Genomic DNA, 24527 nt, shown 5'->3' with positions numbered 1-24527 from the left:
ATGCGATCCATCCAAATCATCCTAGCACTCGACTCAAGCTTATTAACCAACCAATTCAACAAACGGTAGTCGTTATTGAGATTTTCTGTGTGCAACATCGTTTTACAATACATCGTCATTGTTTTTGTGCGCGCGACGCGAACACCAAAAATATAACCCAAGTACCGTTCATATTTCTACTGCCATTCAGTTTTCACTTTAAACAATTTTTTTTTTTCGTTGGTTTCAAAATCATTATTCTTCTTATTAAATTTCGCGACTGAATTTCAAGTGTCATTTTGGTTGCGGTAATTTTGAATTTTGTTTTTTTTTTTGTTGATTTTGATAGTGCGCTGTTCCCAGGACGACCCAATCATTATATTCTGTCGTTCAGTTTGTGTGTGCTAATTTTCTTGATTAGAATTTGCTGAATAGAATTCGGTCGCATTCGGCTCATCACAATCATTATACAAAATGAATGTGAATTGTATAATGCGTGACACCTACAATAGTATATATATAGATATTCAATAGAATAAACAATAAAAAAAAGAGCACGAAATAAGAAAGAAGTCAAAAACGTTGAGAAACGCACCTGTGTACGCTTTCGCTACATGCAATCAACGTTCATTTTGACTTATATTGATGTATTTTAGCTTAAAAAACATCATCATTATCCGAAAGAGAAAGGCTAAAAATAAAACAATTCCATGCAATCATTTTGAATCGGTTTTGTTGTAATTTGGTTGAAAATTCACGCAAATCACGTGAATTGTGTGCCAGGCCAAAAGGAAAACGAATGAATATGCAGTTATAAAATATTTATCAGTTGTTGTTCACATTAACGATTGGTTAATTTTGTTATTTAGTTACATTGATTCCTAACCCTCGATATACGAGAAAACGTAAAACAATTACAACATAATTGATAATCATCGCGGCAGCGAACAGAGGCAGTGACATAAAATAAAAACGACACAAATCGAAAAAAGTGGATTCCAAATTGAACTGAAATCGTAAAAATAAATCAAAAGAAATCTGCTACTCATCAGCAAAAAAAAGAAGATTAACAAACAATCAATCTCTCTCTATATATAATGTAAACGCGTAACGATGTAAGTGAATGAAGTTGAATTTCTTTTTTCTTATTATTTTTTTTGCTCATTGTTGTTGTTGTTATTATTTGTTCTTCGTGTGTCGATAGACGCCAGCTATTTTCAATTGATTTGCGAATTAGAAGGAAAACGACGACAATCTGATTAGGTCAACAGTGATTATATTGCCAATTCATATTTCAAGGCAAAATGATAAAAAAAAACCAAATAAACAAATCGAGAGACTTTCCTTTTGGAAACATGAAAAAAAAAAAATCAAATTGAGTGTGCCAAAGAACAGCGTTCTTACATTTGGTTGACATTCCATGTGAATTTAATGCCGTGTGTATGTGTGTGCTTTCAAAGCAATTGTACATCTCTAACTGGCAGTGGCATCAACAGCATTTGGAATCTACAACAGAGTTCGAATTCTCTTTCTTTCGTTTTTTTTTTTTTTTTTTTTTTTTTTGTTGAAGGATTCATACATAACCATTTAAAGGAAAAGAAATGTGTGAGAGGCTACTTTGCAGATGATGCCGTGCGTACTTGTCGCGGTGTGTTGTCTGTATATTATATGTCTACACGGTGTGTGGTGTGTTTGTGTATATGTGTGGGCTTGGTGCTTGTATGAGTTCTTCAAGTTTTCTTACTAAGCATCCAAGCTACCTTTTTTTCTCATATTCCATTTTCCGTTTGTCTTCCACATCAGTAATTGCACTTTTTGTTATTCCAGCAATGCGATTTTCGTTCTCTTCTTTCTCTTGATATTGCTCTATATTTCGATATAAATTCCACTCTCACATTTTTTCCCGCCCCCCCGTTGAAAATGAGTCTTCTATTTCATACAATCTTAATCTACAAACCAAAAAATCGGAGACGAAAAAAAATGACAATCATTTTCTTTTGTATGATCCGGAAAATGTCCGTTGTTGCTATATGTAAATTTTCTTATATTTTAATTCAACCAAAATTATAGCCATGATAAATGTTACACTTCTTTCTATAAACTGGTTTCGAAATAAGAAGATAATTTATTGGAAGGCGTTCCTCCGCCCAATTCAATTGCACGTTACGAATTGTAATTGTTGTTCTATGTTAAGCAGTTTTTAAAGTTCATCTACATTTCACACCTGGGTACACAATAGAGTGTATACAAATCATTACCACCGTCACCGCTGCCACACCGAACGAAATGTCTATTCATAAATAATAGTGTGAAAGCTTAAAATGCGAGAGAATCAATCAGTATTTGTGAATGAATGTGCGACTTCACCAATAATTCCATAATTACGAATTGACTCTGCCACGAATGACGTATATTGTCTATGTACATGTGTGTGTGCGTCTCCGTTTCTCCCAATTCAGATGAAGAAAAACATGGAAAGTGCTCAAGGTTTCATTTCAATTTATCAATTATAAGTGCAAACAGCAGTCCACCACCGAAAATATCGACATTAAAATGTCTTGCGAAATATTTGTTTTGCCGTTGTAATAAAATATGCTCAACAAATGAGAATTGAGATATTTTGTATTTGACCATACCAGCCAATGAAAATTCAATATATTAACAATTCAAAGCCAAACGCATACCAAATAACTGTGTTAGTTGGTCATACGTGTTACCACTTTTGATTTACGCGATTTGCATAAAAAAAATGTGCACGATAAAAAACAATCAATTTTAGTGTATCGCATTAGTCGGCTTACGTGCACTTTCAAATCCATCTACTCATGTTAATCAATTAATCTCAAGTGGAAATTTCTGCTCGATTTTCGTTTCCTAATGCAATTTTGCACACATATATTGTGGTTACTCTGTTTCACTTCGTCTCGTTCTCCGTCTCTATCTCTATTCGGAAGCACGATGCAATGTAGTCACGTTTTTCATTCCCACCAACATGATTTCCAACAGTGCATCGATCTTGTGAACGCCAAATCCTAGTTAATTGCTATGAAAATCTTTAATTTAATTTTTATTGCCATTAATTACTCGGTATAAAGAAATCCCAAATGGCACACGGGAATGCAAACTCTCTTTCTCGCACAAACACATGAAACCCAGATGAAAATAAGTTCGAAACCCTGCATTTCACACATTCTATTCATTAAGCGAATAATATGACCAATTATATCATAATAGCTGGAAATTATTTTCCAGTTATTACATTCAGGAAAAAAAAATTTATGGTGGCAAAGCAGAGAAAACACAACGGATTTCAAAAAGGCAACATGTTACATTGAAATTTATTTACATCATAATATAAAATAAAACCTGTAAAATGTAAGCAGGCCTTGTAAACACTGTGTGTAAGCACACATACAAAAGTGAAGGAAAAAAAATAAGTAGAAAAGCGGTGGCCCCGTGAAAAATGATTTTAGTCACGCATATTTGTAGCCGATGAGTTTATTTGAATCAATGATTAACATCTATTGGAAACATAACTAAAAATAGAAATGCCTTTGGCATCATCATCCAAAATCAACATATTTTGTGAGCAAAACGATGAAAATGTCGATAATAAAATACATCAATAAAATGAAGATTCAAATGTAGACTCAGACAAGAAAACATTTACAGCATAAGAAAATGTACTTTCCGACGAATATATGATCATATTTTCATCATGAGCTTTTGAGTCCGCTGTGGAAAATAGTAAGAACTTGACAAAACTTTTTTAATCGAATTCGTCTATATTGAATGAGTGAACATTTCTTATATACGAGCAACAAAGGCAGTTTGTCTGTTTCTCATTCGTCTCATGATGAATCGCATCGACTTTAAGACTCTTTATTTATCTGTCGTTCCCTGTTGTGGATGGAAAACTATCTATAAAATCCTCTCAATGAAAATGAAGACACACATATTCTATGCGAAACAACAATTCAGGGAGTGGCATTTTCGTAGTTCGTCATCATTTCAGACCTAATAGTGTGTGCAAAAGTAGTTTTGTGGACGGTTGAATTGTGAGGCTTTTCCCTCTTTGTTTCGATATTATGGATTTTCATATGGCATATATTCGACGCATTCCACTCGTGCTCAACATTCGAAAAAAGTGTCTCATTTGTACAATCATATTCTCTCTTTCTCGTTCTCAGTTTTTTTGAGATTTTATTGTAAAGGCTTCCGCTTGCTATTGTTATCATCATTTCGATGCATTGTTGAGCGACCCCAAAGAATCTGTATGGCAAACATGGTTTTCTCTATGGTTTGTAATTTAACCAAACTGATTAACGACATTGTTTGCCAGAGTCAAAATGGTTTCATTTTCAATGGTTTAAATTGACCAACACACAAAAGAAGTCAAAAATTGCTAGTCCATTGCAGATATTGCAATCTATGTTTGACTCATCTTCTTTTTTAAATTGAATTGAAATGATGGTAACATATCAATATAATATACACTAATATTCATTCAAAATCAAATACGTTCTAGTTTCACGGTTAATTTTTTTTTTTAAGAAAAAAAAACTTACTTTTGAAACTGATCATATTGAAGATAGAATTGTCATGAGATTGGTCAAGTAAAAGCAATGGCCATTCAGTTCGAGCGTCATTCACAATGTGAATATCACAGTCGAATCTAAATAGACCCTTTACGGCACACTAATAATTCGGAACACATCAATTTGCACTTGTTATAGATGGCGCAAATATTGTTGATATCTCACATCTATTCTGAATTGTTAGCATACACAAACAATGTTACCTCCCAATGTTGCTTTCCATTCACACTTGAAAGTTGAGTGTGCCAATTCATTTTCAGAGCGAATAAACACAGGCATCACAGTCATAACCATCTAAATGATTTTCTTGAGCTTTAAGAGTTGTTTAACTTTAAAATTCTCCAACCTTTTCAACTGTCATAGTTTTTGGATGAATGTCAACTTCTGTTTCTGAGTTTTACGAATTTTCAGACGAATTTTCTGTGTATCGTGTAATATGGAATTGTCAACATCGAGCATGCTTTTGACTGCAATGTGGAAAAACTTGGGGTTTTTGCCTAGGGTTTTTGCTCAACAATGTTAACATACATTGATACTGAAAACTGACCACAAAATGAAACCCAATGAGTGTTCTTGAATTCAAGATGCTCTGAGTATCGTAGTACTTATAAAATGAAGCAGATTTTAACATCAAAGAAGGTTTTTTACGTAAACAAAAATCTGTGTGTACAATAGATGCGCAAGTGTTTCAAACACACACAAAAAATAATAATAATAGTAACGGGATCCAACTTTGCTTGACAGTGGAAATAATGGAAATTTATTTACAAATTGTGTTCCATTTGCACTTGAATGGCTCGTTTCATTTGAAATATGCTCTTATTTAAAAAAAAAAACACCACAGAACAGATTATATAGTATAGAAAGTATAAAAAGTGTGATGTACATGAAATGCTCAAATACGGTGTATTTTTCGCTTTGTATCATGTAATTCGGGAATAACAGAAAGCGCAAAGGTTTGTCGAAATGGTCAACAGGTAAAATTGAACACTTCTCGGTGCATTTTGGAACAAAAAGAAACAATGATTTTTTTAGAGGCTTATTTTATTTTGTTGTATTGAAAAAGAATCATTTATCGACGTATACTAACACAATTCAAACATCAACACGAACGAAACTCAAACCGATTACGTAAACACATCATTAAACGGCTCACCCCGAAAGTTTCGCAAAATGCTCAGGGGAATTGTCGATGTATTGTCGTAATACACAACATACATACGCATTTCGACTCCATCACATTTTTGACACACAACATCGCCAATATTCATAGTTTTTGGATCATAAATCAGGGAGTGAACACGAATGGTTTCCATTTACATAAATGTTGTTTTGATAGCTTCGTCAATAGGCGAGGAAATCATACTTCCTTCATTTAATTAAGCGAAAAATATTATCCAAGCGCATAGTTGTGTGGTGGGAATTTAACAGGTGACGTAAGTTTGAGCGACAAACTATCACCAAATGAATGAATAGACGTCCGACAAAGAAAAAAAAAACTACCAGATAGGAAAATAAAGAGAAAGAAAAATTAATTTTTAATTAACAATCCTAGAGCCACAATATAGCCATTGTTTAGCATTGAGCAATAACGGCGAACAATACATATATACGTGATTCTTTCTTTCGGCAAAGAAACGACAACAAAGAGGTAGGTGAACAACAAAATGTGCGCTCACGGATGCTTCTTGTATTGCTGGCAAATGAATGAAATGAAGCAATCACCACTGAAGGCGCTGCGCTTGCTTTCATATAGCGACAGTGCATAAAAGAGAATAAAATTTCATACAATTTTCGCGAATATATATAGATGTATAATAATTTGTGCCGTTCTTCTGCCATATTCAATGCACTTTCCGTTTCTTTTTCATTACTCGCTCCGTTCTTATTATTACGTGGTGTGCTTTTTAGATCCAGAATTATGCATACATACGAAGAGAAGAAACATATACACCTGCACACGTCTATAAATTTGAATGCAAATGAGTGCTATCACACATACATACACACATGAGCGCCACAACAATTTATTATGTGTTTATAATGCACAAAGGCGTGCAAACTCAGAGATTCTTTCGGAAAACAATTGTGCAACAAAAAAAACGTATTTCTTCCTCTGTTTTATCCAGTGTTGTTTTTTCCATGCGATTTGCTCTTTATTTGCCAAATCCATTTCCTGCACGAGCTTATTTGACTGGCGTGAATCAACAATTCACCAAGCAAAAGCGAGCAGCGAAAAAACAACAACATCATATTTTGCCTATTAAGCACAATAATAACAACAATTTGCATAAATCAAGTTTAAATAAAAAAAATAAAAAAAAGAAGAATGGGAATTGGTTTTTTCATTTTCCTTTTCACATTATCTACATATATCTAGAAGAGTCGTTCTGTTTTATTCTTGCACTTTGTCTGCCTGGTGGCGATTTTCATTATATACAGAAGCGCCACATAATAAAAAAAATGCAACCAGCTATGATAAAATGCAATGAATTGCAGGAATGCACGAGAGAGAGCGAGAAAATGTGTATGAAAAATCATTCTCAGTTCTGAATTGCAAACGACACTTATATTCGGAAGACATTTTCTTCAATTTCCATAAAATATATTTATATGAGAACTATGCGATGGGAAATAAAGACATTTGATCGAATCCATATCAGGTAATTCGTATTGGCAAACAATCAATTGGCCACTTTTGCGGGTGAAAGAATAAAAATGCATAAAAGCGATTTCAATGTTACCTTGCTCCCGATTCCATCGGCATGCAAAAGAATTGCAATTTGAAAATAAAAGTTCATTTTAAGCAGAAAATGGAGCAAAATGTGGCATTCACTACACTTCGGAATAATCGTTTCATGATTTTCTTAAAATGTGTATGTATTTTTTTTAGTCAAATAGTTTTCTGTTGTCCACCATAGAAAAAAACCCATTATAAGTAAATGATTGTGGCATGTTCGAGCAAAATTGAGGAAAATACACATCGGAAATAATGATTAAATCGTCGTTATTGCAAAATAATTAATAGAAGCAAAGCCGAATTTGGCACAAGAGCTGAAAAATATTGATTTGACGCAGTGTACTCATCCCTTCTTTAAATTTTTTTTTAAATAACAATATAATATTCATAATACGTACATGGTGGTTTGAACGTATTCCTCTCGTCGAACAAAATGACAGTGCAGCACAAGGTCTGGCATACAATTTAAACATAAACCAAAATTCGGTTTCAATGAAAGCTTTGGCTTTTCTCCCGTCGATCGCATCTAATTTATTTTAATAGTTTTAATGTTCGATGCAACTATTATCACACCATCAATATTTCAATAATAAATTTGCGATTATTTTCAAGCCATATGGGTGGTGCTCTTTATATTTTGGTCCATTGTTTTTCTCTCGTTCGTTTATCGTTTAGACGTTGGATTTTTTTTCTCTCGTGTGTGTGTTAGCTAAGTTAAGCTCATTGGTTTTGACAACACAAAACTGAGCAATTGCTAATGTGAATTTTCTGTTCTGTTTAACAGGCAAAATCGATGTGACAGGCTATAAAATTGCCACTACCAGAATTCCACAACAAAAAAAGAACGACGTTAAATGCTCCTTCACTACATGCTGGCGATGAACAAATAAACCATTTCGATTCAGTGAAATAGAACAAAAGAAATGTTCAAATGAGAGCAAAAGAGATAGAAAACCCCAACGAACGGCGGAAAGAACAAATATTAAATGTGATGTGGATGGTGAAACATTAAACTGAATTGTGTTCATGCGACAAAACAATAGCAAAAATCATACAAAAAAGTAAAGAACAAAACACAAAAGCGAATGAACGAACAAACAAACGAAAAAAAAAAACTTTTGCATCGTTTAAGTACACAAGCGCAAAATCGCCCCAAAAATAGTTGATCTTTACGAATATGGATGAACCATTTTTGATGAAAGAATGATAGAGAGAGAGAGAGAATGCAAGAGCCGAAGTGATTTTTAACTCGGAATTCAAAAATTAGCACGCTGAATTGCTGGTGAAAGTGTAAGACTTAACCGACATATAATTAGATAAATATGTAATTTAAGCTATAATCAAGCCGATAGAGTGACAAATTATGGCGCAATCGATATTCTATGAACAAATAATGCAAACTCAATATCAAACTAATTTTTTTTCTACTTGCCTAACTTTCGAACAAACTGAATAACCAAACAACTTGAAAACAAAAGGTGAACAATAAAAAAAATAGTCTTTTATGCTCCTTTATTTCTTTCACTCAAAACTCGTTAGCCCAATTGATAAAAGTGCAAACACGTAGGCAAGCAGAAGAAAACGTGAAAACCCAAAAAACGGGAACAGTCCTAATAGAAAACAAAGTGCTAATATGGAATGAAAATAGATAAAATTTTATGTAACATGTTTTTATTGGAATTGAAAATGCATTTTGTGTGCAGAGATTTGATGGTGTGAGGAAAGCGAAACAAACTTTCACATTTATGAATTTCATTTTGTTATTCGGAACGTTGCAATATTTCATTGATTTTTTTTAACGCACATATAAATAATTGCATTACGTATAGAATTCTTTTTTTTTTTTGATCGCGTGAACGATTCAAAGTATTCAAACTAAATCGAATTACAGACAAACTAAATTTTTACCATATTTTCTATATTTTTTTTTCAAACAGGCACTATCGAAACTTCTAATCCAAATAAGCAAACATCAAAATAAATAAAAAAAATACAGAACGCAGCAGTTAAAAAAAAAAATAAATCTGTCCAGGGCTAGCAATAAATGTACAGTTTAGAAAAATGTGCTGTTGAATGTGATGTAATATGCAATATTTATGAATCGCAACAATTAACTACGTCATGACCAAGTGTGAGGTAAGCCAAAAAGAGATTAAATGTTGACGAAGCACAAAAAAAAGCTGTGCGGCTGTGTTCCATATCGCAGCTTGGGCTAAATATATAAATTTTACTGCACTGTGTCGACAACATGATAATCATAATAAATTCTGTCTATGATGTTGCTGATAAAGTTCGGTGAAATGAGATTATTTGTCTCAGAGTTGGTTGGGTTATCATTGCATACACACAGTGGCACGCACACTTTTTTTTCTGTTTCGGTGCATTAAATGTATTTTTAATAGTGATAATGCGCATATAAAAATTAAATGGTCAATTTTCTCTGTGATTTATTTTCGTTGTTGTTTTTCTTTATTTATCTTATACTCACTTTCATTTAAACTAGCTAGAGTTTTAAAACTACTTTCCAAAAATTTATTTGTATAAAAATTGTAATAATCTCAACCGTCGGCTTATTTAAGTAGACGTAAAAAGCAATAAATAATAATAATAATTCATTCGACCGGATTTTTTAGGTGCAAAAATGCACCTGCAAAGGCTGAGTATCCAGCAAGAATACACATCAAACCTGGAGGCTTTTACGCAGGCAGCACTAATTTTATTTTTGGGAGTCGCAATCATCACATCTAATGCACTTATTATAGCGACGATAATTAATTTCCGAGGTGAGTAGTATATTCTCTCTATTCAATTTGAATAATGCAATCATTTTACATTCAAGCAATTTTATTATTTTTGTGCATGTGCGAAATTTTTCGCTCTTATTTTGTTTTTGGTGGGTCGCGTGAGCGCGCACTCTTTACAATCAACGCTTGTTTTCATCGAACCGAATTGTTGAAATCATTGATCGGGAAAATTTTTATGATTATGATGTTGTATAGAGGAAATTACATAGAAAATTATTCGCTGATTACATAAGACACTTTCATGTGAAAATCAATTCAAAGCATTTGATATCAATTGAATGAAACATGCATGCAGCGCAATTTGTTTTGATTCACGTTCACCATTTAAACATATAGATTTATTCAAATCGCCAATATTCTCAATGGAATAGGCCAAATGGAGAAGTATTTTTAAAAAATACATCAGTAGCAACAAAAACAAGGTGAAGTGGAAAAAAAACAACATTGTCATAAGGAATAGACAAGTTGCTTTGATTGTGTATGTGTCGACCGAATTGGTGTCGAGCTTTGAGAGAATATGCCGGTTGTGTGTGTGTGTCATTGTGAATTTTTTATGCAAAATTAAAGCGGCCTTTATAGTTATTGTGTTCTTTCTAATTTCAATGTGAGCATTTGTTTCTATGCGAATTCAAATAACAACCATAAAGAATCTCGAATCTTATTTCGACTCAATACCGGAATAATATTTATGTGTATGTTTGATATTTCACTTGCACGAATCATATGTTCGACACGCATCCGCAACATTTTCATAATCCACTCACTTTTGTTTTGGCCCAATGTGCTGTATATATTCAAATATTGGAAAAATCATAAACCGACATGGTGGATCTTTGGCAGCGCAAGTAGCGCTGTAAATAAAAAATATATATATAGATATGTATAATTCCTTTTGGTTTGTATGTTTCATCGGTTTTTCCATTGTTGATCCATTTAATTATGCATTTTTAATGATTTCGATAAATCTACTGGAAATGAAAAGGCAAAAAAAACTATACATGTCTCTGTGTATGTTTGTGTGTTTGTTTCTGTGTTTGTGTGAATGATAGAGTGAGAGAAAGAGATAGAGAGGTAGAAAATTGATCGAAACAAAAACGGTGTATTGTATGATGCAATGATTGTCAACACACATGTTTACGTTGACATACATAGCCAAGGACTATTTTAAGGCGTGCAGTTGATGTACTTTTCCGCTTTTATGATTTCTGATACGAATACTTTTGATTTTTGTGCAGAAAAAGACAAAATTACCAACAACAACAAAAAACACACTACGTACGTCCTAGAACTTGTTGGTACGAATTTAGGGAAAAAAAACTGAACGGTCGAGCACAAAAAGTAATCGTATCGAATGCACTGTGTATATATATTTTAAGAAAAAAAATGCAGTAATGATTTTCCCAATAAATCAGAATGCTATTTCGTTCAGAAATATGTTGATACATTAGGCAGTGGAGCTCTTCAAATCCACTCAAAAGTTGCGCGGCGCTCGTTTCAACAAGATTTTCAGTTCCAATTTTCATGTTCATGTTGTTGTTGCTTTTTTTGTATAAAATTTATAGAGCGCTGTTGCCGTGCGCTGTTGATATATTAGACATGAGGTTGTGCATGCGTCATTTTTGTTCGACTTGTTTGATACTCAAATAAATCAAAATCAATCAAAATCAATAATAAAACAGGACGCGACAAAATTTCGTTTGAATCTTCATTAGTATTTCGTTTTCGAATTCATGTATTTTAGTTCATCATATCGCACATCAGTTCGGGTGTAAACATATGCATGCACGATTGATACGTCAGTTGAGAATATAGCCCTTCGCCACAAATCATCTCATGTGTCTTCAACTATCCGCAATTCATTTCTCGTTGTCAATGAGGTTTTCGATTTAATTTTCTCCGGATACTTTTCATGATTCCCACAACAATAAATGCTTTGATGTTTATGTTCCAATAAAAATTAATCAATCGACAATTAGGATATTAGGAAGCTCGTTAAATATAAAATAGTTGACATGTGTGAAAAGTCTGTATATTTATATGGGACATACCCAACAGAAAAAAACAACAGAACATACAATTCCCATGAGTGTGATATATGTTTTGACAATATTTTGGCGCGTCATATCGTTTCACTACCGTTACCGTGTGTGTGTGTGCATGGATTCTTGCAAAAGCTGGAAAATATAAACGTTTAACGTTATGATAGAAATCGACGGAGCTATACATAACTTTCGGTTCTCTTGTACGATGAAGGTAGAATAATGGATATACGGGGGGAGGAAACCACGTCAAATATGGCATTAAGAAAATGTTTGGTCAATAAAAGTTGTTTTGCTTCAATATCAATGCCAAATACCGTTTGACGAAAATCGCTTCACTTCAACGTGCTTTCATTTCATTTTCATTAAGTTTTCATTTCGGCGACGGGATTTCCAATTGAGCTCATTTGATTATTTGATCAATAAATAAGATTCATTTTCAGCAAACATTCCATAACATTCTTTCAACATTTGTATTGGTAGCAATTTGATTGGCGACATGGTTCAACGTAAAATAATACGATTTTTCGCATGCGCTTTTTTTATGCTAAGCTTACCTTTCCTAAGCTCACGTTTTACATTCACAATTTGTTGTCCATGCTTTTCATATATCTATAAAATATTATCAAAAATCTAGGTCCAACAGAAGTGATCAACTGTTATCTGCTGTCGCTCGCTTGCGTCGATTTACTATGTGGATTGGTGATAGTGCCGTTATCAGTTTATCCGGCTCTAACTGGTAACTGGCTCTATGGCGATTTAGTATGCAGATTTGTTGGATATCTCGAAGTGACCTTATGGTCAATAACGGTATACACATTTATGTGGATATCAGTTGATCGTTATCTCGCTGTACGGAAGCCGTTACGTTATGAAACAGTTCAAACGAAAACACGGTAAGTTATGATTGTCATTTGTTGAGTTCTTATTAGCACAAAAAAGGGTGTATATACGAACACACAATTAGATAACAGTGATGAAATCGTATCAAATTTACCTTTTCTTCCATTTTCGCTATTTTTTTTTGTGTTAAACCAAACAAACGAACCAACAACAACAAAAAAAAGATGTCAATGTTGGATGGTATTCACATGGATTTCATCGATGATGTTATGCTGTCCACCATTGCTCGGCTATAGTAAACCCATTTTCGATGAAGAAGCCTACATTTGTAAACTTGACTGGGGAAATATGGCGGCGTACAGTGCAACATTGGCCATCCTTGTGCTGGGACCCAGTGTTATATCAATCGTTCATAATTATGGTTACATATTCATTATGATGCGACGTTTAAAATCTGGCGCTCCGATACATGACAAAGAATATGCAACTGCATTGGCCGAAAATTTAGCAAATCCAAGTCATTTAATGTCATTTGCGTTGGTATTCTCATTTTGGGTATCCTGGGCACCGTTCATCATCGTTCGTCTGTACGAGCTCATATTTGACACACTGATCGATATTCCAATGTTGCACTTTGCCATTGTTTGGCTCGGCGTAATGAATTCGTTCTGGAAAATTCTAATTATGATGAGCATGTCGCCGCAATTTCGTCTACATTTACGTGTATTTTGCCTAACAATTTGTTGTAAGACGAAGGGACGACTGCAGGCTGAGCTAATTGGACTCGATCCGGATGACTAATTGTTGCTAAACACACAATGTACGTATGCGTTTGCCTGAATAAAAAATCATTTCGAACAATTTACCGAAGCGAAAAAAAAAAACAAAAAAAAACAACAACAACAACAAAATACACAAACAAAAGACGTAAACTAAAATCGAAACCAATTATGCAACATATTATATATATGTTGAGAATAACACATCAATAAAACCAAAAAGAAAAACGAAGAAAATGAAAGAGAACGAACAAAAGGCTCGAACACGGTATCAAAAGCAAATGAGCGGTTAAATGAAATTTCGACCATATGCATAAACAAATGCATTGCTTTGAAACGAAAAGAATAAAGAGAAAATGAACTGTCGTACACAAATAGGCCAGCTGGTCAAACACTTTTCACAGAAAATTGTTTTCTCTTCAGTCACAAAGAGCACGAGAGACGCCGGCTCGGATATACAAAAACAAACCAACAAAATAACATGTCATATAGCAAAATGATTAAGGCTAGTATTAATTTAGTGTTTTATTTTTGTGTTTTCACTTTTTGGTTTTTGTGTATGTAATCAATCAAGCATTTTTGACTGAATCTTTCGAATTAGAATATATTTTTAGGCTTTGCGATTAAATGAAGCTAAGTTAAATACATATTCTAAATGATATTTAAAATTAAAAAAAAAAATCGATTATACATATAATTAAATGTTGTTGCAGAAACAGAACAAACAAACAAAAAAATTACTATATTATATCAATGAAATGCTATTGATTTCTATAGCGAAACAGCAAAATACAGGAATAGTTGTCTAATTGTGACGTGTATGTAGTACGATAAAAGTTCTAATAAACGTTTCAAACTTCAATTCTACTATTTGCTGTTCGATTTATTTTTTGTTTATGTCACATCACGCACTTCGGCATCGTATTTAAAATATACATGAAAATAAAATCACATACAAACACAAGACTCAAACAACAATTTGCAAACAAAACATAAAGCTTCACACACCCAACAACGAACAAATTGTTTGCAAAACGTAAATAAGATCAATAAAAATGTAGCCATCGCAAAATGTATCTATAACGGAATCGGTTAAATGTACATGATAAGAATGTGCGATTAATTTCAATTCAGTTAACCAAAACTCAAAACAAAACACACACTTTTCGTTTACATTTTATGTTTGTGTTTGTTTATTTTGTCGCTTTCTGATTATGTTAATAAAAGACTGACACCGATGCAAACTAATTAGGATGTAATTAAATCTAAAATGAACAATGAGAGTAATCGAAACGTAAACTCAGACACAAAAAATAGCTATGCCGAAAAATGATACAGATTAACGTTGAACAGCGTGGTTCGTATACACATTTAACAACCAACGGACTGTTTCGTCTCGAAAAAAGAAAAAAGATTTAAAAGTTTAAAAGATCTCTATTGAACTCCATTATTTACATCAATTTATGCTCAAAATTTAAAGTTCTAGTGGATCCGACGATTATTTTCTTACTTTTAAACTTAAAACCAAATAACAACACGAAAACGGCCAATTACAGAAAAGCTGGGCAGATTTCAAGCAACACATTGATACCGATTTCAAAAGTACAATTTCAGAAAACTTATTAAGGCAGAAAAATCGTCGGTATATACAAACTTTGTCACATACTTTTCCTCGTTCCGTTTCTTTTTTCGCTTCATCGAAATCTCTAGATAGTTTGCTATGCTGAATGCTTAATGCAAACAAATTCACTTCATTCTTTCTATCTGGTGTCTCTTTTTTTTCACTCGGCACAAACTTTTTTCTTTCACTTATATTGCCCGAATTTTAAAAACCATTCTAAGAGTATGTGAATCTGGGCAAATATTCAGTTCAGTTGGCTTTTATCGACATCGTCTTCTTCTTCTTCTTCTTCTTCATTTCTCTCCAGTTTTTAGTATCTTTCGTCGAATTGGAATGCAAACAGTGGCTTCAAGAAGATAGACTATAGTATGCCTCAAACATAGTACCAAAGAGACACACACAGCCATTTACGGATAAAAAAGAGACTAACTGCAGTAAAATGAGCGTAAACGAATTGAAATCAATTTGAATTTCAAATACTATTGAATGAGCTCGTTTTATTGGGACTGAATAATTTTTCGAAATGGTTGGACCGAGAGACAGGGAGATGATGAAAAGAGATATGAACAGAGCTTGCGAAATTCGAAAATTACTTGCGTGTATTTTTTTCGTCAATAGCAACATTATAATATTAATAATACAAATAATGTATCCCGATGAAAACTTATAATAAAAAACGAAACATCGACCCAACAAAATGAAGAGAAGAAGAACAAATCTTATTGAATAAAAACAAAACACTATGAGAATTACAAACAATGAATTTCACTTGAAAATGTGTAATCTTAAATAAAAAATTAAATTAAATTATGTAAAAGAAAACCTCCATCAAGAGTGAGATAGTAGTCAATAAAAAAAAATCTAATCCTAACAACAACAAAAAAACAAACATACATTAAAACACATTAAGAACAATTTAAGAGATCCAACGAAAACAGCTGACAAAAACCACGACGTTATATTTAAATAAAACAAACCAACAGCATTTATAATTTTGTGAAGCGCAAAATCACAAAATTAATACGCAAAATTGAACGAAAACTTATGCACACACTACTATATATTAATTATAATTATTGCATTTGGTGAAGTATTGATCTTACTGGCGGGTGTTATATCATTGAAATGGAACATATGACAGACATTCGAATTTATCGTAAATCGTTGGTATTACTTATTATTTTGCATATTTGGTGGTTATTGGCGTGAGAATGATTCGTGCAAGGCATTCTTTGATTACAATTCAGAATAATTTTCTGACACTCGAATACGATCTTGAATAAGTTGGAAAGATTGAACTTATCCCAAGTTCAAATTGATAATTCCGAATTGTGAGTTGTATCAATGAATCATGACACTGGAGAACATTGTTGAATATTCAGTCGCTTAACACAGGGCCACATCTAGTTCGGAAGCTTTGATTTTTTTTTGATCCGGGGCGATTTTAATTTAACTGGAATTCCCAATATTTCTTATATGGAAAGATATGGAAAAGAGTTTGAAATTGTTGAAAAATATATTCAGACGTCGAGAAGATCATATACATGTATTTTTGTATGAAAAATATTCCGAATTCCAATTGCATTTTCGAATAATTTTTCGAAATTTACAATCTCGAATTGTTTGTCTCGCGTGGAGCTAGAATTTATAACAAAATTAATTATGCATTGTACTGATTTTAAAGTAAAACCAATTGTATAAGTTTTACACAATAATGCATTTAGCATAACAACAACAACAACAAAAAATAAACAAATATTTGTAATAGTTCTTTTTTATTCATTATCGTGACAAGCAAAAGCCAAAAGACTTAAAAAAAGGAAATCATTTATTGTGCTACTTTAAATTACAAATGGACAAAATACCAATTTAAAACCAAATGAAATTAGTAATTAAAAAAACACACACACACATTAAAAATATAGGTAGAGTCGACATGACAAAAAGCAACAACTGTTAAGTTAAGTGCGACCAGTGAGTCACGCATCACAAATTATAAGGGGCTTCTACATATTGCACACTATTTTTTTTTATTTTCACTTGTGTTCATTTTCATTTTAAAATTCAACAACAGTCCATAGATGTACACTTACCTAGTTAAATGAATCTTTAATAATTACAAAACGATAAGTGCACGCACTTCAAAGCTTCAAAAAAAGCTTCAGTGATTTAATTTTTAGTTTTTATTATTTGAAATTTTTCCGATTACATACTGGTTTTCTCACGAATATCCCCTTGTATGTTGTGAAACTTTTCGCGAAATCACCAATTACGCCATATTTATATCGAATTCGGAGAAAAAAACGGCGCTCAATTCTATAAATTGAAAAAAATAAAATAAAATTTGAAAAACGATACGTGACATAAGAGAAGAAGCAACCAATCATTGTCGTAATGCGAATAAATTAAAACAATTAGAAATGGCATTCTGAATAGAAATTCAGAAATGAGAGTACATAAAAAGGAACTTTAAAGTATTGCTGAGCGTTGAAAATAAGGGAGAGACGATTGACAATCACGGACATGACTATAATGGTGGCAGGGTTCTGCTAGTTAAAAACTTAAATGACGTAACCACAATGAATTCAATGCGTCAATTTCAAGGCATTTTAATTGAGTGTATGTTGATTATTGTTACGCTTGATTGGCATATTTTATGTATATTTTTTGTTCATGGGCGCCTCAATTTTCTGTTCCTATGCAAATGGGAATAGGAAACACACATGTTCTATGTTCAAGATCTTTTACGTAAAATTGCAATAAATTAGAAGAAAGCGAAAACAAAGCGTACATTGGTTATATTATACCTCGAACACGCAACCGTATTTATTCTTCAATTTTTCATTGATGTATGAGAAGGCTTTTTTTACCAAACATCATATTCAATATATACGAATTCAATAGAAGAAAAAAACTATCGATTTTATTTTCTCTGCGATTTGTTGTTCTTTTTTTTGTACCTATTAATACGCCGACATGATGATGTAGCTCTTCACCATTTACATCAACACAATAGTTACCATACATCAAAAACACATTCAATTTTACGTGAAGATGAGAATTTCAAAAAAATGGTTCGATGTGAGAATTGAATTTCAAAAGTGTAAATCAGAATTATTAGAACAAATTACTTCAATAACATTGGCCAGAAATGTGGCGTTTTAGGCATAAAAACCAGTTTACTTGAAATATAGCACACTATGCTTAGATGGTGAAATAATAATAAATTATATATGATTGAGAAGAATTTACCACCAATAATTTTGAATGTAGTCGTGGATTATATTTTCATGGTCAATTACACCAGAGAGAAAGAGAGAGTATATATGAAAATTCACGATTACTTTCATAGGTCAATGAAATTCTCTGGCGCCAAATAGGTGTGTTATAAAAATGCGTGTGCATGTAAATGAATCTGCTTGTGTTTTTTTATTCCTTATTATGCTCAAGTATCTCCTATTTATTTTTATTTTTGCACATGAATGCTTTCTTTTGATTTTCTTGCAAAAAAAAATATATGCAGGAACGATGGTATTTACTTTCTTTCATTCTTCATTCCGCTTGGAAACGCTAATTAGTCACGACTTATGATGTTTATTTGCATTCCATTTGAAGAAAAATCAACGTAAATACTATTCGAAACACATCACTGATACAAAACAAATAATTAAGTCTGCTTCTGCATGTAAATAAGCAGGGTGAATTACACAATGAACGCAAAATATACAATAAAAAGACATAATTTTATGAACATAGGATAAAAAAATGCGTGTCAATAATTAAATTGTATAATTATGTGAAGTTTCCACAGGGCCTACAATGGTGTTTCTCATATGTGAAAAATAGAAAAGTGAAAAAAATTCCCTCTCAATTGATGACATTCGACAAAATGAAGCAAGTGACTTCTTGAAGTGAAAAAAAAAATGAATGTGGTCTGAATATCGCTTTGTCGAACTGCCATCAATTGAAACAGCATTTTCCATACGTTTGAAAACGATACACGGCACTTTTCGGTTTCCTGATATGAGAAACACCCTAACCTACACACACAAATCATAAATCCAACATCACAACATAATGTTTCGCTATGATGAACCATTCGCAATATGGTTATTATAAATATTTCGATTTCATTTTGGTTCAGTCTAAAATCGATATAATTCAAATCTTCACTCATTTCAGTATTTCTTGATTGATTGAGAAATACGGAAAACATATTTAATGTAGAACAAATAAACGAAGAGAATAAGAAAAAAATTAAAATAAATAAAAAAAATTATAACTTTTCTAAGAGTAAGGTAGTTTTTAGATTTGAATGTGATGATGATGATTTCGATTATAAGTGAACATTTAAAAAAAACAATGTGTATCAATTTCAAACACTATAATTCTATTTTTCCATGATAATCAATCGAATGTTCAAACATTTATCAACCGAATGCAATAAATAGTATCAATTTTGGTGTTCAAATGGAATCTCTAATATGATAAATTTTTTTCTCGAGAAAATTCTTCGTTTTATCACTAACAAAACAAAACAAAAAAAAAAATTCAAATGATTATAAATGATAGTGAGAAAATTACAAAAAATTAAACTAACAAGTCATTGCATTATCTATTTTCAACTAAACTTATGCAGTAAAGATTGTTCAAATTGATTTTGTTATGAACGTCATCGGTGACAAGACAGGAACCGAATTCTTCGTGTGAAATCAGAACATTCAACAATCAGCCGTCACATTTGATGCACATAATTGAAATCAATATTGCAACAAAGCAACAACAACAAAATTTATTCGCTAATTTATATCAATGTATTACTATCTAAAGTATTTTTAAACACACACACTCACACAATGTTTAATGTCTATTTACTACTTGTACGCTCGCATTCGCCTAACTGTTAGTTTAAACTACAAAAACAACAACAACATATATAAAGTGACGTCGGTGTTATACATGTAAATGACTAATTTCGCGTAGAACTTAATTTATATCTTTTTAATGGATAAAAACAAACGACTACATCTAATGCTTCGATCGGTTTTAAACACTCTCAACTTTTAACTTCTACTTAAAAAAAAAATTAAGGAAAATGAAAACAAACACACATACAATGAACTTATTGATAAAACCAGTCAAATCAACAGCGATACACAGAGAGGTAGAGAGATGGAGGGAGAGAGAGAGAGAGAGAGAGCGAGGAAGGGAAGAAGACATAGAAACTGCTGCATTGATGATTTAATGCTATATGAATGCAATAAGCACATTTTTATTAACATCATCATACTATGTAAGACAAAAAAAAAAAAACAGTGAAAATGAGAATCAATCACAGAACACGACGTAAGATCTGTGATAAGAATAATATATATATGTGTATTATGAGAATTATTATTATATATTATTCAAAGTAAACACCAACAAACAATTTAGATATATAACAATTATGAATCTTTAATTTTTAAGTTGCAAAATTGTTAAGCAACCACATAGGAATAACTCAGTCGTATCTACAATAGGGTGTTGCACATACCTGTGACGATAAAAAAAAAATGTGCTTAGTATCAAATTAAAGTTATAAAAAATTCAATTTAAATACGAAGTGGTTGCATTCAAACAGCGATGAATACTAAGACTTTCCGAGAGAGAGAGAGAGAGAGAGAGAGAGAGAACGATGGCTTCGCGATTTTTTTAAACAATGAATCAGTGTGTCCATTATATATAGAAATAGCACTAAATAGTGTCGATATCTATACTATATCGGTCCACTATATATGGAAGATATTGCCGCACGGCACCGTATCCCACGATCGAAGTGAGTGTAGACGGGAAAAATCACAAGTTGCCGTGCGGCAGTAGAAAGAACTGTGTGTATGCGTCAACATTTTTTCCGTCCGCACTCACTTCGATTGTGAGTTACGGTGTCTTGCGGAAATATCTTCCATATATTGTGCACCGATATAGTATAAATATCGACACTATTTAGTGCTATTTCTATATGTTATGGACACACTGCAATGAATTACATATTATTATTATTATTCATGAATACTTATGAATACTTACGAAGAATGCAGCCAGGTAACATTTCAATTCTAAACAACTTCACGGAGGCTTTGTTGTGTGAATGCAACCAATAATTGGTGACCAAATAACATCGAATCATTTGTACTTAAAATTGATATCATCAGCTCCTTTCCATATTATCCAGATATGAGAAACACCCTAATCTATATGATAATTTAAAAGGCAAACGCATTTAAATTATCAATGACATATTTCTTCTTGTTGCGTAGTCTAATAGGGGAGAGTGTCGATCATGCCCCCCAACCATTGCCATTGGCGACCGGACATTTTTTCAGATACTTGCCGTTTTCAATCAGATCTATTCAAGAACAAACAAAAACAACGAACTATCTACTACGTTCCCTGTTAATGGCACAGACACACACACACATACACAAAAACTGATCTTATTTCAAACCGAACAATCTCAATTTTATCTCAAAAAACGAAACCATTTCAACAAGAGATAACAAACAAAAACCAACAAACTTTGAAAGATTTTCTCTTTCCGTGTATACAGTCGTTGCACCTTTACATTTACAATTCTATAGTTTAAGAAATGAAATTATGGAAGCAACTAGAGTTTGCAAATGCGTTTGGGCATTGGCATTGACATACAATCCATCGGCAGTTACTCAATTCAGTCAGGAATATTGAAACTGAACAATAAATGTGCAATTGTACATACACACAGTGGATTGTATCTCATTTATAATCGTGAAAATTGAGTTTGTCCTGTAATGGGCTGCTTCCAAAATCGTCCTTTCACACATTTTACTCGTCCTTTTTAAAAGCAAATCTTGTTTTTTTTTACAATTCATTACAAAAACCTCTTCTTTACGAGAAAGGAACAAAAAAAACACACACACAAATCATCTCCATTTGATGTTGTACACGTGCAAATTCACATTTCTTCTAATTATGTTTATTCAATTTTTGTCAAAATGAATAATCAAACGCTGCAAAACTGATTTTTTCAAGTATAAAGCAACCAATTACAAATAGATGATGAAAATAATGAAGAAAAAGAAGAAACAATGGACATTTAGAAGAGATGCATTTAAACAACAACAAATCATACATAATGAAATGAGCTTAATCATTTTTCTAGTGTATAAATTATATTTGACAAATATACGTGGGAAGTGGATATGAAGATAAAAGCCCAAGATGATTTTTTTCACACCAAGATCCAAGCGAAAAGCTAGAGTAACAAAAAATTTATTGATATTTTCATTCAGATGTAATGCAGTCGCATAAGTAGTGTGTGTTTAGAAAAGCAGAGAAAAAAAATGAGTCATTTATTCGATGAGATATTATTCGACAGTGATGAAACTATACAATTTACGCTAACAAACATTATTTACATATAGGCAATTCAATTCATTTAAAATAAATTTCATTTGGATTTACTTACACAACTACTTTAATACGCTTTCGTGTATTCAAATAACTTAGATGAATAATAAACAAAGAAACCTACATAAAAAGCACACAAACCAAAGAAAGCGATTTAGTCATATTATACATAATAATTCGATGAATTAAACCGCAACCACAGCAGCAGCAGCAAAAAAAACACAGACAGGCAAGAAAAAAGAGAGGCATACAGGAAAACAAATTGAATGTCCCCCCACCCCCCTAAAAACAAGATATAAAAAATAGTTCAGCAAACAAAACAATTATAAATCAATTTCACATGTATGAATGTAGGCAATAGCTAAATACATTTTCACGACGTAGTCATATTCGTGACCATTAGCGAATCTTAATGTACAAAAAAGGTCAATGATTAATATATTAAAGAGATGTGTTTATGGTTCCATGAAAATGAAACGCAAAAAAAAAATTCTTGAAACTTATTATAGAAAAATTATTATCCAAAAAAAAACATAAATATGTAAGTTCTGAATTTAAATGTGAAAATAAAAATTAAACAAAAAATCCCAACAAATATTGAACAAAAAAAAATCATGAATAAAATTATTTAAAAAAAAATTTCGTCTGCAAACTAAACTCCAGTAACTCCAACTCATCGGCATGAAAGTCGACGAACTCTAGCAAAATTTGGTTGTAATTATATTGAAACCACACAAAAAATGGAATATCACGCTATCAAACACACACCAACAAGAGACAACAATGACATAAAAAACAAGGTACCTATAGATTTGCACGTAGATGGATTTCATCTATGTGCAAACGTAAAAGAGTCGTGTATTATATTTAAAGTGAATTATTATTTAAATCAAACGAAATAAACAACAACAAAAAAAAATGTTCAAAAACAGACACAAATTTGTAGACACGCTTTCGAAATGACTTGAATAAAAATTTTAAAACGGATAAACATTGTGTTTTTATTGAAGATTTCAAAACGGTTTTTGCTGAAAAAGAAAATGCGGAAAGAATAAAGGACACCTTTCATCAAGCGTTCAGGATCGCATACATTTATGCGATACATTGAATAAAGCAAGACCGTCGTGTGCTACTAGATCCGCACGTACAACGACAGCGTTAGCGTTATTTGATGCGCATGAAATGATGCATGCATCATTCAATGTATCGCATAAATGTATGCGATCCTGAACGCTTGCCTTTCATGCTAGAGACTTATCTTTCATGCTTTCCATACATCCAATGGAACAGAGGTTTGGGAATGAAGAATGGTTTGGTAAGTTTTTGTTTGACAAGCTTAAAGTTAAACGATTGAAAACTTTCATACTTTGAAAAGCTTGACATTCATTTTATGGAAAATTGATTTCTTAACCTGCAAAAAATATTGTTTCTTAAGATTTTGAGGAGATATATGTAAAAGTCCATCGAAAACGAAGGATACAATGGTTAGGGTTATATTTTACTTTAATCCGAGATCATAGCTTCTGACCTAGGGGGGAGACACCAAGAATAAATTCCGAATCCACTATATAAATTACTAATCCAGCTATTCCAATAATCGAAAAACACAAATGTGAAATCGAAGTCATTTTTGCTATTCCATGCACTGTTTCGCTATTCCACGCGAAATTTCCATGCACTGTTTCGCTATTCACAG

The 24527-nt window shown here is 32.3% G+C and overlaps 1 protein-coding gene across 6 annotated transcripts; it reads left to right on the top strand.

The window, feature by feature from the left end:
* The first annotated feature begins 64 nt into the window (after window positions 1-64).
* Window positions 65-21047, top strand: LOC116336669 (G-protein coupled receptor 52). 6 transcript variants are annotated; one of them, XM_031760697.1, is made up of 6 exons: window positions 81-161; window positions 849-1094; window positions 9255-9453; window positions 9951-10100; window positions 12798-13056; window positions 13228-21047. In XM_031760697.1, the coding sequence occupies exons 4-6, from the start codon at window positions 9959-9961 to the stop codon at window positions 13802-13804; spliced, it is 978 nt and encodes a 325-aa protein (XP_031616557.1). In that variant the 5' UTR covers window positions 81-161; window positions 849-1094; window positions 9255-9453; window positions 9951-9958; the 3' UTR covers window positions 13805-21047. The 6 variants fall into 6 exon arrangements, with proteins under 6 accessions (XP_031616540.1, XP_031616557.1, XP_031616576.1 ...); XM_031760688.1 differs by lacking the exon at window positions 81-161 and adding an exon at window positions 180-287; XM_031760707.1 differs by lacking the exon at window positions 81-161 and adding an exon at window positions 8102-8607 and having other exon boundaries at window positions 302-1094.
* Window positions 21048-24527: the final 3480 nt, after the last annotated feature.

This window comes from Contarinia nasturtii, unplaced genomic scaffold, assembly GCF_009176525.2.
Source record: "Contarinia nasturtii isolate CC-2019 unplaced genomic scaffold, AAFC_CNas_1.1 Cnas_scaffold_78, whole genome shotgun sequence".
In the NCBI taxonomy this organism is placed as follows: domain Eukaryota; kingdom Metazoa; phylum Arthropoda; class Insecta; order Diptera; family Cecidomyiidae; genus Contarinia; species Contarinia nasturtii.
The sequence above is the reverse complement of the archived record's forward strand: the minus strand, read 5'-3'. Positions and strand labels throughout refer to the sequence as shown.

Excerpts from the sequence above, each read along its gene's own strand:
- LOC116336669 (XM_031760680.1), top strand. The coding sequence starts at position 9,959 with ATGCACCTGCAAAGGCTGAGTATCCAGCAAGAATACACATCAAACCTG. Across the intron at positions 10,101-12,797 it reads GACGATAATTAATTTCCGAG|GTCCAACAGAAGTGATCAAC; the intron begins GTGAGTAGTATA and ends TCAAAAATCTAG. Across the intron at positions 13,057-13,227 it reads ACAGTTCAAACGAAAACACG|ATGTCAATGTTGGATGGTAT; the intron begins GTAAGTTATGAT and ends AACAAAAAAAAG.